This window comes from Raphanus sativus, chromosome 6 (assembly GCF_000801105.2).
Source record: "Raphanus sativus cultivar WK10039 chromosome 6, ASM80110v3, whole genome shotgun sequence".
Classification (NCBI taxonomy): domain Eukaryota; kingdom Viridiplantae; phylum Streptophyta; class Magnoliopsida; order Brassicales; family Brassicaceae; genus Raphanus; species Raphanus sativus.
In genome coordinates this window covers 17,830,814-17,845,644 of record NC_079516.1, presented here as the reverse complement: position 1 = coordinate 17,845,644, position 14,831 = coordinate 17,830,814, and the positions used below count along the sequence as shown (strand labels likewise).

The window sequence follows — 14,831 nt, the reverse complement described above, 5'->3', positions numbered from 1 at the left end:
AATTTACTCTACAACGATATTATAGAAACGGAAGAAATATCTTTTAGTTAAAGAAGAGTTTCGGCTCCAATACGGATCCGGTTTCGAAATTGCGTATGGTTATCCGGGTTAGTCTTAAATTGCAAGAATACATGGAATGTCATGGACATTTTGGAACACTGGAACTAGTCTGACTTCGATCGCCTGATCCCCACGGTTATAAAAAAAAAGAGAAGAAAATAATAACTATCTAACAAACTGTGAGGATAGTTGGTATGTCAAATGAAATGGAATGCAGAATAACATATACTGTATTCTTTATCAAAAATAATGAAAAATATTCTAACTGCGTGAATCTTCTTGTGAATTTAAGTTGACCCACAATATACACACACAAAACCCATACACCTGCCCATATGTATACTTTATCCCCTTAAAACACACCAGTCTACAAATTATAAAAGGAAATAAATTGAAATTAAAATTATTAAATACGTACATGAACTTGATGTTTTCTTATTTCCCTCTTGTCTCTCTATATATACACGTTATTGTCACACACGTTCACACATACATTTCAGACAACATTACCAAATCTCTCTCTCTTCATTCTCAAATTTCACAAACTTCTTGTGATTTCTCTAACATGGAAGCTCTGAGTAGTGTGGACGAGAGCTCGACAAGTACAGTTTCCATCCACACTCCGGCAAAGATTCCACCGCCGCCGCGGACGGTAAATTCATCTTCTCCGGCGAGTTTATACAGAATGGGAAGTGGGTCAAGCGTGGTTCTTGATTCCGAGAACGGCGTCGAAGCAGAATCAAGAAAGCTCCCGTCGTCAAAGTTCAAAGGCGTCGTCCCTCAGCCAAACGGAAGATGGGGAGCTCAGATATACGAGAAGCACAAACGCGTGTGGCTCGGGACATTCAACGAAGAAGAAGAAGCGGCGCGTGTCTACGACGTCGCCGCTCACCGTTTCCGCGGTCCTGACGCCGTTACTAACTTCAAACCAGACTTGACGTTAGGTAACGGTGACGGTGACGACGGAGAGGAAGTCGAGTTCTTGAACGCACATTCGAAATATGAGATCGTTGATATGTTGAGGAAACACACGTACAAAGAAGAGTTAGAGCAGAGGAAACGTAAACGTAACGGTAACGGAGACGACGCGAGAGAGACGGCGTTAACTAACGTTACGGTTGGGACAGGGTTTAAAACGGCGACGTCTCTGTTTGAGAAAACGGTAACGCCGAGTGACGTCGGGAAGCTAAACCGTTTAGTGATACCGAAACACCAAGCGGAGAAACATTTTCCGTTACCGTTATCTGGGTCCGTGAAGGGGACGCTGTTGAGTTTCGAAGACGTTAACGGGAAAGTGTGGAGGTTCCGTTACTCGTATTGGAACAGTAGTCAAAGCTATGTGTTGACTAAAGGTTGGAGCAGGTTCGTTAAAGAGAAGAGACTCTGTGCCGGTGATTTGATCAGTTTTAGAAGATCTAACGGTCAGGATCAACAGTTGTATATTGGGTGGAAATCAAAGGCCGGATTTGATCAGGATACGGGTCGGGTTGTGGTGAGATTGTTCGGCGTTGACATTGCTTCGGGTAAGTCTCGAAACGATGTCGTAAAGAAGGAAGACACGGAGATGTAGTTGAGTAATAAGAAGCAACGCCTTGTAACTTACAATTTAACAACTCTCTTTGTTTTTTCTTGGGTTCAAAACTCTCTTTGTTTTTCTTGTTGTTTCTTGGAAAAAACCTTTAAATTTTTATCTGTTAAATACTTAAGAGCCAAGTGAGTAGTGAACATTTATTTTCCTTTTTTTCCACATTTTTGCAATTTGATGTGTCTTCAAGGCTTCAAGAACTCCAAAACACATTAGAAGTTACCAGAAATCCATCTCTAGTGGAAGATTATCCCCTCGTCTTCCTGTTCCTGATCACATACCAAGGCCTTCATATCTTGAGTCTAGCGAGCCACCAAAGATATCAAGTGCGTATCAGTTTTCTGATTCCAAATGCATTGTGAATTAGACTGTGCAGGAAATTCGGCTGTAGTAAGTACAGATTAGTATTTCTTCTTTTTCTCGTGGTTCTCTGATATTTTTCTTTACCCTCTGCCTAGTTGACTACAAAGGTAGAAGAACCATCTCGAAGGAGCACCGATTTGATGATGGAATCAGAGAACTAGGAGTTGGCTAGTGGGTAGAACTCTTTGATCGCCTAGTAAAGATCTAAAAAGTTACATATTCCATTTTCGTTAAGAGGGATATGTTCTCTAAAGAGTTAATTTAATATGGTTTGAACTTCATCTTTTAAAATGTATGGGCATTCAAGTCTTGAACTTCGTAGTTATTCCAAATAATTTTTTTGTTTGTTTTAGATTTTGATTGATTCCCATAAAAGCGACATGATTACATGTGTTTTTTTTTCGGACAACTAAACCAGAAATTAAAAACTAATCCAAAATATTAAGCAATTTATTCTATACAACATGGAGCTCTCTTCTTGATTTCTTTCCCAACCTTGGGATGTCATCTAAGAGTCCAGGTAACTCCTCCCTCTCAAGACTCACGCCCAAGCACCTCTCACCTACTCGAGATTATTTCTAGAATTAGGGCAAGGCTGAAAACAACAGACCAAGTAAGTTGAGCAGATAGAGATATTTTTATCAGTGTTTTTTTTTTCTGATGGACTTAATGGCAGATTCTGACTTAAATAGCTTCTCTAATGATATAACTTTGCTCGTGAAAACTATTTTATTAAGACAATAAAAATTTTGATTCGTAAAGAAATACGATTGTGTTATATTTACAATTCTAGTTGTTAGTGCTAGTGTGTTGATATGTCACCAGTCGGATTCAAAACATGCATTATACGTTGTTGACTAGATGATGGCCCGGACTGATTTTTAAATAATTAATTCAAATTTTAACATAATTTTAAATTTTAGTATAGATTATATAATTAGCTTAGAATACTAAATTAATCAGAAGATAGATTTTACCTTTTTATTACAATACAACATAGATAATAGTTTGATAATTGTAAAAGTTTTTATTCTATTACCAAATATCACATGTAAAAATACATCATCATCATAATAACCTAATAATTTTTTTATTAATACTTTAAAATAACATAAATTATAAATCTACAAAATAAACCATAAGTACCAATTATCAATGAAGCTTATGAAATCATATATCTTTTCATCAAATTATTAATTGCAATTTATATGAATTTCATCTTCAACGAAGTCTATATAGTGACACATATAGGTAAATCTATAATAATTAAAAATATACTTCAATTTAACAAAAAGTTTATAAACAAAAGTAATAAATTATATATCTGTAGTAAAATCTAGACTCACATATATAATTTTTTATCGGTGAGAGATTGTATTATTTATATTCATATTTTTTGAATGGTAACATAATCTGGTGATATAAAATAGAAGCAAACTTTTTTAAAAATAATAAATAAAAACACTAAATAATTTAATATTAATTTAAAGTAATCATAAGATGAACAAAACTATAAATTATTACTAAATTTGATAATACTTGTTAATAAAATCCCTGAATGTAATGAAAATATTTATTGAATAATCACTAAAATGTTTTAAAACTAACAATTTGAAAAAGTTATTTATTAAAACTAATGACTCAACTTAAATCATGTAATACAAAAAACAATTTTCTAAAAATAATAAAATATGATAAATAAACAAAAAAACTAAAATCATGGAGAAAGTAAGCAAAAATAAAATTAACACCTACAATTATTTGAAATATGAAAGTAAATAAAATTACAAATTAAAACTAAGAACATGACAACTAAATAAATAACCTAAGTTATGGATAATGTGACAAATAAGTAAAACAAATATTATTAAAAACAAAATAAATAAGAAAATTACCTAAGATTATTAAAAGTATTAAAAATAAGCAATAAGCAATGACAATACTTAGGTTGTTTATACGCACATGCGGGAATAATCTTCTTTCTGAATACTTATTAGTTTATGTCGTATTAATCTAAAACCAGCACAATAAGTTATTATTTATGTTTTCAAATATTTAAATCAAACATCAAAGTATTAACATATGTCAACTACTTTTTTATCAAATATATACTTATTATTGGGTTAATATTTTTTAAAAAATTCATATCTTAGAAATAGTTTAGAAAATATATTTATATAAATTATTTTGCTTGCTAATATTTAATGTAATTTTTTGTATCTTTACTGTTTTTAAAATTTATAGTAAAAATATTATTTTCAGATATCAACACAATATATATAAGAATGATCTTTCTTAAATTTTTTTTGATAATTTTACATATATTATTTTATTATCAATTATTTAATATTTAATATAGCATATAAATTTATATTATTAAAATAAAATTCGTTTTTAGTTAAATATACAATTCACTAAGGGTATTGCTTAAATTAATAAATTAGTGTATCAGTTAGAAACTAATAATAAATCAATAACCTAGCTAAAAGTCTAAAATCTAAATATGACAAATAAGAAAACTAACTAAATTTTAATATAACATATAAATTTAATATTACTAAAATAAAATTCGTTTTAATCGTATATAAGATTCATTAAGTGTATTCTTAAATTAACAAATTATTGACTTGGCTAAAAACAAATAATATATCAATGGTTTAGCTAAAACCTAATAAAAATATGATGAATAAACAAAATTATCTAAAATCATGTAAAACATGATACATCAGTCAAATCACTTCATAAATAATAATATAGATAACAAATACAACAAGTGGAATTACAATCTTCCGAATCATTATTTATTTTATTTTTTAAAAGAGAGGAAAAACTCGAATTCACGAACCAAGAATCTACGAATTTGAAGGTAAAGGACTTATACGAGGAAGAGGAATGCAGTTAAGAGGATGAGCCAAAGCCAATAAAGCTCTTCCAGTGGCCTCTTCCATGTTGACTTTATCTCCTTCAATTTTCCAGTCAAAACACTGCACCATCACTCCAATAGTGATTCCTCCTAAGATATAGGCCACATTTGATCCAGGACATGCTCTCCTTCCAGCACCAAAAGGAAGAAAGTTCAGTACATGCTCTCTTCTCTCACCCTCTTCCCCTAGAAACCTCTCTGGCTTAAACTCATTAGGATCCGTCCAAGAATTAATGTCTCTCATCACAGCATAAGCGTTAATAACAAGTGACGTGCCCTTAGGTATGTAGAACCCTTGGATCTTACACCCTTGTTCAAATTCTCTTGGCAAGAGAGCCCCTGGTGGGTGTAATCTCAGAGATTCCTTGATGACCGCTTGCAAGTAAGGGAGTTTTGGTATATCAGTTTCTTGGATCAACCTTGTTTTTCCCACAACGGAGTCTATTTCTTCTCTGTCTCTCAAAGATCTTATGGTTGTTGAGGATTTCAGCCATTGCCCATTGTGTTGATTTTGAAGAGGTGTCACCAGCTCCAAAGAAAAGCTCCTACAATTGTTATTATTTACTGTTATTTTAATTTGGTTCAGTGGGTTATGGTGTGCCAAGTACTGGAGATGAACCAGTTTTCTTTTCTGAAAATGGATCGATTTTTTTAATAGCTTGAACCGGGGTAACTCTACTTTACTCAAAGTGTAACCTCAACGAAACCCGAGTAATACTCCCATCTGATTCATTTTGTATGATGTTACTAGGTGTTTTCCTGCACCATGTGCAGTAAAAAAAATTTAAAATATTTATAACAGATAAATATAATTATATTTAATTTTTATTAATATTATAAATTTTATTTTTTATCAATATTTTAATATAAACTTGATTTAACTGAACATTAAAATTAAGATAAAAATAATTTTATTTATTTTGATTATATTTAAGAATGTCATGTATATATTTAAAATTATAATCTTAGGTAGATTTTTCTATATATTTATTTTAATTAAATATATTAAATAAATATATAAAATTGCATAATTGTCAAAATTAGAATTAAACAATATTTATAAAATCTGTAGATATATATAAGAAACTAATGATTTTACTATTTAATTTTATTTTATTATTTATTTTTTATAATTTTCTAAAAATATGTATATATTTTTGAAATATTTTTAACTTAAATGATATTTCGAAATTTGAAATGCCATAATTGAATATATCTATTTTAATGATGATTTATGAGTTATTACCATATTTTTAAAAAGTCCAAAAATATAAATTGACAATAAATATAATATATTAGCTATTACCATATTTTAAAAAGTTTACCAAAAATATAAATTAATAGTAAATATAATTTTCCATGTCATATTAATCTATAATACATGTCATCAATTTTAGTAATTATGTCATATTATTTTTGTGAAAATAATTGTAGAGAAGACAAACGGCAAAATTACTTCTCAAATATAGTCTAGGGGATGAAAATTTCATAATTGTCAAAAATTAAAATTTAAAAATATTTATAAAATCTGGAGATATATATAAGAAACTAATGATTTTACGATTTAATTTGATTTTATGATCTAATTATTTTTCTAAAAATATGTATATATTTTTGAAATATTTTTAATTTAAATGATATTTCGAAATTTGAAATGCCATAATTGAATATATTTATTTTAATGATGATTTATGGGTTATTACCATATTTTAAAAAAGTTCAAAAATATAAATCGAAAATAAATATAATATATGAGTTATTACCATATTTTAAAAAATTTATCCAAAATATAAATTAACATTAAATATAATTGTCCATGTCATATTAATTTATAAGACATGTCATCAATTTTAGTAGCCATGTCATATTATTTTTTGTGAGAATGATTGTAGAGAAGACATGTGGTAAAATCACTTCTCAAATATAGTCTAGGGGATATCTAAACACATAAATACTAAGAATTTAAACATAAAATCAGAAAATTTTCAAACAATCATAAAATACTCGAAAATTTAACTAAGTTAACAATCTAATCTATTAGTTTAGGTTCCTAGTTTTTATCTACTATAAAAAAGTTATATATAGTAGGACCACTAGTTAGTAACTTAACAACTTAAACCTAAATTTACTCACATATTATATTTTCTAACAAAAACAAAATATACACCTAAATAATTATATTCTCAGTAAATGCATGTATCAGATTTCTATCTAATTATCGTTTGATGCATATATCAGATTTCTATCTAATTAGTATATCTCTCCGACAAAAGATAGTATAATGTCTTCCTTATATTTATTATGTAGCTACATTAAGTATACAAACCTCAATTTATTCTAGGTTCACCTTAAAAAAATTAAATAAACATTACAATTAGCTGATGTTTCAATCATTATTATTTAAGGTCGAATAATTATTATTAGGTTTACGGGTTTGGTGTATTCGGTTAGTTCGGATCAGTTAGTTTGAAATTCGGTTTGTTCGGATCGGTCAAAATCTGGTGGACAAAAACAAATTGATTCGATTTTGTTTTCGGTTAGTTTGGTTTCAAAACGTTTTAGGAGAATTCAATTTTGGAGTTAATTTGGTTAAATTTTTATCTAAATTTGAAAAAAAGATTCTTGGTTAAATTCTTGGCAAAAGATTTATTTATAAAACCAAACTAACCAATTACCGAACCAAACCAAATCGAAAATGATTTTTTTTAGTTTCCGAACTAAACCGAACTTTTAAATCAAACTAACCAACAGCCAGATTTTTTTCGTTTTTGATAATAGCTGCATGCCTAAAAATTATAGTAAATAAATTTCATGAAAAAAAATCAGCAATTTTAAAATTTAAATAGTGTTATATAGAAAGTTGATATAAAATATATAATTTTAACCGAAATAATTAATATATATCTGCGCGGACGCTCCGGTTCAAACTCTAGTTTTTATTGAAGTTAACATATAAATGTCAAAACATCTTATTCTAGAACAACCGAAATATTTTAATTTTTTTTATATAAACAGGTGGAGTATATTAACCAAATAAACTTAATATTAAATTAATAATTTTAATCAATCATATAAACAAACAAATTTAATAGTTTTGATCAATTATATTTTAATGTATTAAGATTTAAAAGTGTATTATTAATTAATTAGTTTCTTTTTATCTAAAACCAAGGCAAACCGAATACCCAAAACTTTCAAACAATTTCCTTTTTCAAAAAATCAGTTTTATTGGGGGATTATTTACAAACTGCAAAAACCAAGAAACTAGGCTTGACATTTTGGGTATTGGTTTGGTTCGGATCGATTATTTAGAAAATTGGATAGTTTAGATATGAGATTTTAGGATTCGTTTAAAAACCGCTAAGTTTTTTTGTTTAGATGGATATAGATAATTTCAGGTTCGGACTGATTTGATAATAAAACTAGAAATTGTCTGATACCTAGAAAAATATGGATCTCATTTGAGTCCAGTTTAGTTATTTTGTATAATTCGGGTAACTCATATATATTTGAATGTCTATGAAAATATCAAATAATTAGGCATGATTTGGATAAAAATCTTGAATAATTCGGATAATCTTAGATATCTTGGATAGCAATATCTGGATAATTTTGAGTAGTTTGATTAAGATAATTCGATTTTTCAAAAAAATTATGATATCTTTAGTAGACTTTTAATTTATATATAATTATAAATATCTGGTTATGTTATATTTATAATTAATTTATATATATACAGAGATCTGTTTGGTTTTTTTTGTCTGGATGTAAAAACATAAGAACGTTTGGGTATTTGATGATTTCGGTTACTTTGATCTGGTTCGGTGGGTTTCTTCGGATTCTGGTCTAGTTTGTATTTGAAATGAAATGTTAGACCAAACGAGAGAGGATAAACTTACCGCTAATAACGCCTTGATATGGCTCCTACTTATCTTATACTCCGCATCATCGTTTCCACAAGCTGCCAACAATGTGTCCATGAGTTCACTGCCTTGATGCTCGTCCTTTTTCTCTTCGTATTTCACAATGAGCTTTTCCAGGAGCTCCTTTTTAAATGGTGGTGAGAGCCCTAGCTTCTCAAGCGGCTTACGCAGTATTTGTTGCAAAAATATCTTCTGTGACAAGGCAGCGATCTCGACACTAAACTCAGAGACTCTCTCCTCATCTGAGAAACTCATTCCCAAACTCATCTTCCCGAGGACACCGTTAAAAAGTCTCAACGCCTCCTCACCGATCTCAACGCTCTCTTTCTTCACTGCCTTATCAAGCAGATCTCTGTAGGACCTCTCTATCTCAACTGCACGAAGGTCTCGTGACCGCTCCAACGCCTGGGGTCCAAGTGTTTTAGTAGTGATGATCTTCTTCATGAACTTCCAGTAATCTCCAACAGGAGCTTTGATGAAGCCAGAAGATCCAAACACGATGCACTCGTCGATGCCAATAGGACCATGAGAGGAGATGCTCATGTCGTGATCTTTGAAGATCTCGTAGGCCACTGAGGCAGATGATACGAGAAGGATGGGGACATTGAAGATGCGGAGATGGAGCAGAGGTCCGTACTTGGATGATATTTTTTGGAAAGACTTGTGGAGTGAAGTAGTGAAGAGGAGGTGAAGGTGACCGATGATAGGAAAAGAAGGAGGGCTCGGAGGTAGGTCAAAGACATTATTTGGTTTCTTGAAAAAGAAGATAAAAAGAAAAAAGGTTGACAAGATGAACACGAGGATTAAGATAAAATTGTTTCCAAAGTCAACGCTAGCCATAGCTTCCATTGTTGCTCAGAAGAGAAGATGAGGGAGATGAAACAGAGGACAGCAGAGTATATAATAGTAACATTGTACTATCAAATTTTATATAAGAATTCCAACGTGAACAAACTATGATTCTAGAGATTCAAGATTCTTGTTTCTCGTTGACATGTGAGAAGTTGACTTGCTCATGTGGAAGAGTTGTCCCTGACAGAAGATTAATTTCTGTAACGTGCAAACCAAATAGATACTCCGACTGAATAGAAATATACTTACTGATTGATCAACAATTAGAATGAGAGACTGAAGCACTTTAGCATGCAACGTTGAATTTGATGTTTGGAACTCTGTAGTCGTAAGGAAAAACATTTTATATACCTAAGATGTTTGAAGTAAAATGATTAGAGTCTTGACTGGTTTACAGTGAGAACTTGCCTGTCTTTAGACGCAGTCATCATAAAGTACAGGCAAAAGCTTAGAGAATGCAGATTAACGAGGATTGTTAATCATCTCAAGAACCTGCAGATTAATGAAAACAATTGGTTGGATCTAATAATAAGATAAATAACTGACTTTTAATTTTAATTTTTTTTTTTGAACTTTTTCTTGCATAAATTTTAAAAAGGGGTAGCAAAAGTGGTTACAAGAGCCAACTTTAAGAATTGAACTAAGCCTAAAAAGAGAAAATAAATCGAAAGCCCTTTTAGAAACCCAATTAAAAGCAGACCCACTAAAAGCAAGACCCATTAAGTCGCCCGAAGCCCGGCCCAGTAGAGTAGAAATCGGTTTAGTGAAGGAAACGCAATCGACGACATCTTGGGGATGTCTAACCAGAGCCATTAGAGATAGAGAACCAAAGCTGCATGAGATCGCTTGCCGTTGAGTTGCCCGGTAATCGAAGGGAAGAGATCCTGTTTTCGATTAATCCCTTAATCTTCTTCTTGATGTTGTTCGATGATCTGAAGATCCGCCGATGAAGCCTCGAATTTCTTTCCCACCACACTTCATAGATTGTCGCTTGCCAGGAGAGAATTAAGAGTTACTACCTGAGATGATTTGATTCGGTGAAGGACAGAAGAGAGTGAGTTACCGCATCCCAGGTTCGATTACCCACCGCTGCTCCCATCAAGCTAAGGAAGAATGCTTCGGGATGCCTCGCTTTAACCAAGTGATTGAGTGCCAAGGAACATTCGGTGATTGCTCAAAGAAGGATCTGTACACCGTCGAGGATGAAAAGGTTGTTTTGCGGATGCCATTTATTTTTTACAAAAACATAATTGAAATTATGAACATAAAGCTTTTGGAAATCTCAGCAAAATTAAAAAAAAAACAATTGAAGAAGACACTTCGTAAATTTGGAATAAGAAGATTAAAAATATTAGAACTATCTTACTCTATGTTGTGTATAACAAGATCTCTTTCTCACTTATAAGTTTTCTCTTTATAACACAATCTCTTTCTAACTTATAAGTTTTCTCTTTATAACACAATCTCTTTCTCACTTATTAGTTTTTTCTTAGATTTTCTATTATTTTCTTTCACAAACATTTACGGTGGTTCATGAATAAAAAAAATGGTTTGTTAAAAATATAAGTTACTACAATAAATTACATGTTTTATCAAAAAAGAGACAGAGTTAATAACGAAGTTAACAGAGTTTATTATTCTGTTTATCTTAACATCACATAAACACGTTAACCATTTTGAAAGCTTTTGTTAAAAATGTTTTTTATTTCAAGGTTTATTATGGAAACATAAAATTTAGAGGTTTCAAGTGGAAGTATTTGCTATTTTGAAGATTTTTTGTGGGAATTTTCGGATTTTTAATTGATAAAAATGTCAGAAAGAAGAAGAAAATTTATCATACCATATTAACCTTTAGTGTATGATTTGTTAACATAACCATTTTGACATTGGTCAAGACGCAATATTTACTTTCTAATTTTCCATATATGCATGTTAAATTTATGCAACTCCTTCGACTCATCCGGTTGTAAATTGCATCACAAAATTCATATTTTATTCATCAATCGATTTTCATTTCTCTACTTCTCAAACAATAATTAAATAATGAAATTATTTGCTTTCTTTGTTATGTTCTTTCTCTTCTTGAACTGTTTCACAATTTCACAAACTCTAATTCGAGATTCTTGTAAGAAAGCTGCAGAATCATCAGACACACCTAATTTCTATGATTTCTGCGTCCAATCTCTTGAAAATGATCCACAGTGCAAAAATGCAACAAGTCTCGACGAATTGGCCATAGCAGCAACGAAGATCGCTGAGTCCGTACAAATTAACGTGAAAGGCATCATAGAGAAGATTCTTACAGATAAAAAAGCTTCGCCGGGTATTGATTTGCTTTTACGAGAGTGCATTGATTTATATGCCACCGTTACTGATTGTTTAGAGGGTGCTTTGACGAACTTTAAATCGCACGCTTACAGCGACGCTAATATGGAGCTTAGTGGTGCTTTATTCTTTACAGAAGAATGTGAAAAACGATTCAAAGAGAGCCAAAATAAATCTCCGGTTACAAAAGAGAACAATGATTTATATCAGACGATATATATTCCTTTTCTTTTTGAAACTATCCTAAATAAAAAATTATAAAATGTGTATTATTATAATAATAATGATTACTAAATAAATCTAAGAGCAAAGAGGTTGTCTTCCCGTAAAAACACTCTTAAGTATTTTACAATCATATATATAATGCCTCACTTTCCTCTCTTCTCAATGTGTCCACGTCAGATTTTCATTACTGCCTATGGGTCCCGCTTTCCGGTTAACTTGGTTGTCTGATTCGTTTATTTTGTCTGATTGTTTTTGGTTGGTTTGATTTACATAGACATTTTGGGTTAGAGTTCTGTATTTTGTTTTTCTAATGAGTTAAGTAATGGGTTGGGCTTCTGTGTTTTGTTATTAAATTATTAAACGAAAACATTGCGTTTTACTTTTATTCTGTAGGACATCATCGTTACCTTCTTCCATTGTTGAAGTCGTTGCCTTTGTTTCTCTAAATATGTGAAGCAAACAATTTGCATCTCTTTTTCTTCCTCGACTGTAAATGTATCTTAAATTCGAGATTAAGTGTTGTGTTAATTACAATAGACTCTGTAACGTTTCGGTATTTTTCGTCTGGTGATTTCGTATAAATAGAAGATGAATGAGGCTGTGACTCACAGCCTGTGACGCTCGCTAGCAATCACTCTCAGTTTAAATTTGTTCCTTCAGCTTCCAAAGAATCTCAGAAAGATGTCTTCCTCTGCTGCCATTGTTGCCCCAACATCGTTCGACTATCTCCGCCTGGGTAGATATTCTCAGTTCATCGTCGCTCGCCTTCTGCGGTTTTGGGACTCCAGAAACATTAAAAAACAAGGTGAATTCATGGGAATCACCTTACTTTTCCTTGATGAGCAGGTAGTGTACTATTAATTTATGATCCCACTTTTAAATCATGTTCATCACTGATTAGATGCTTATTTTTCATATTTTTTTGTCTCCGGTTATGTTTTATACCTCTTCGCGATATGGTTTTGAATCTGGTATTTTCTTATTGTGATTTTCCCAGTCCTTTTAGCTCATGGTCATCACTGTTTTGAGCACACTGTGGTGTTTAGATTCATATTTATCAGCATTATGCTTTTGGTTTTATTATCCTCTTTGTCGTATGGTAATGCAAGTGTTTATATACCAACAATCTTGTCTGCTATTATTTTGCATTTCTAAATTGTGGCTTCCTTTCGCAGAAGAGGAAATACAGAAGAATGATTCTGAGACTGAATTCTCCTGCAGACATAGATGACAAAGCTATCACGACAGAAAAATCTGAAGATGTGGTTGTGGCCTTCGCTGAAGCAGCCAAGGTATTCTCTCATCTCATCAAGCGACAGTAACAACTTAAATTTGCCTCATGTCTCCACAATTACTTGCTTACTGGTCATGACAATTATAGGATATAGTATTATTAACTCTGCATAATTTTTTTAATGATTCTTATTTGACTATGCAGATGAGATACTACTGAAACTGGGAGGTGAAAGCATGTTTTCTTTGGATCCTCAACTAATCTTATCGATTAGTGAGTACTGCACACTGTATGCTTATTTTTTATGATCATTTATTAGAATTTGTTCTCTTGTGATTATTATTTAAATCTTCGTGTGATTGTATGTATCTTAGGTTATTGTATTCAAAGGTGTCATCAGAGAAAAACCAATCGCCTAGGAAGAAGCACCCAAATCTACCCTGCAATGGCTGTGGTAAAAATTGCAACTCCTTCAAAGATTCTTTTGTGATTGAACATTTTTCAAGAGCTAATGAAACCAAACCAACGAGGATTTAACGTTTTCTTAATTCTTTTTCTGGTCCCTTACAAAGGACTAGCTGTAGAAAATGACGTACTTCCAGATGGACAGAGTGAAGAGAGGGGATAATGTCTAATACACGGCCTATGCAATGGTAAGGATAACTTATATGCAGAAAACGTCAAGCCAGAGAGATGGCCAAAGGACATTATTCAAATTCATAAGCTTTCATGTGTGTGTACTCTCTCACGGACAATCACTTAGTGTGGTTAAGAGTAAAGACATTGTCCTCTGATATGTTTTCTTTTTTAATTGTGTATGTTGGCTGGTCCAAGAATTTATCTTCATAAGGATTTTGCATACAAGCAAATGAACTACAAAAACACATGCATTTGCCAACATCCCCGCGCTTGCGTGGGGCTAACCCCCTAGTTTATATAAATATGATAGTTATTTGATTGAAATGCTTAAAACATATCATATGTATTTGTTATAATGCTCATGATGATGTGATCATCACTATATCTGGGATGCTGAAGTAAAATTCTTGTAAATATATTGTGTTACGGGATGAGTGTTGCACATCCACACATGTCTTTGTTCTACATTCACTACAAATCAAATGATAGTATATCTCCCTGGCGTCTTTGGCAACAATTCTTAATCAAGGTTGATAGGCTACATTCGTGTCCCATATTAGAATACATGGTTTAGTTCATCGGTTATTCGTTTATCAGTTTCCGGTTTATTTAGTGACTTCTGGTTATTGTAAAGTCTTAACTATATAAAATGATGTGGTCACTCTCTCTTTCCTTTTCTCACTTCCTCTATCTGCTATCATA

At 31.7% G+C, this 14,831-nt stretch overlaps 1 protein-coding gene and 1 pseudogene across 1 annotated transcript; one reads left to right on the top strand and one right to left on the bottom strand.

Moving 5' to 3' along the window:
* Positions 1-536: 536 nt before the first annotated feature.
* On the top strand, positions 537-1,805 carry LOC108806942 (AP2/ERF and B3 domain-containing transcription factor ARF14). The gene has a single exon (XM_018579158.2). The coding sequence runs from the start codon at positions 626-628 to the stop codon at positions 1,628-1,630; it is 1,005 nt and encodes a 334-aa protein (XP_018434660.1). The 5' UTR covers positions 537-625; the 3' UTR covers positions 1,631-1,805.
* A 3,055-nt stretch (positions 1,806-4,860) lies between these two features.
* On the bottom strand, positions 4,861-9,703 carry LOC108810431 (cytochrome P450 705A22-like; annotated as a pseudogene).
* Between the last annotated feature and the right edge of the window lie 5,128 nt (positions 9,704-14,831).

What these genes read in the sequence shown, in the direction of transcription:
- LOC108806942 (XM_018579158.2), top strand. Translation starts at nt 626, where the DNA reads ATGGAAGCTCTGAGTAGTGTGGACGAGAGCTCGACAAGTACAGTTTCC.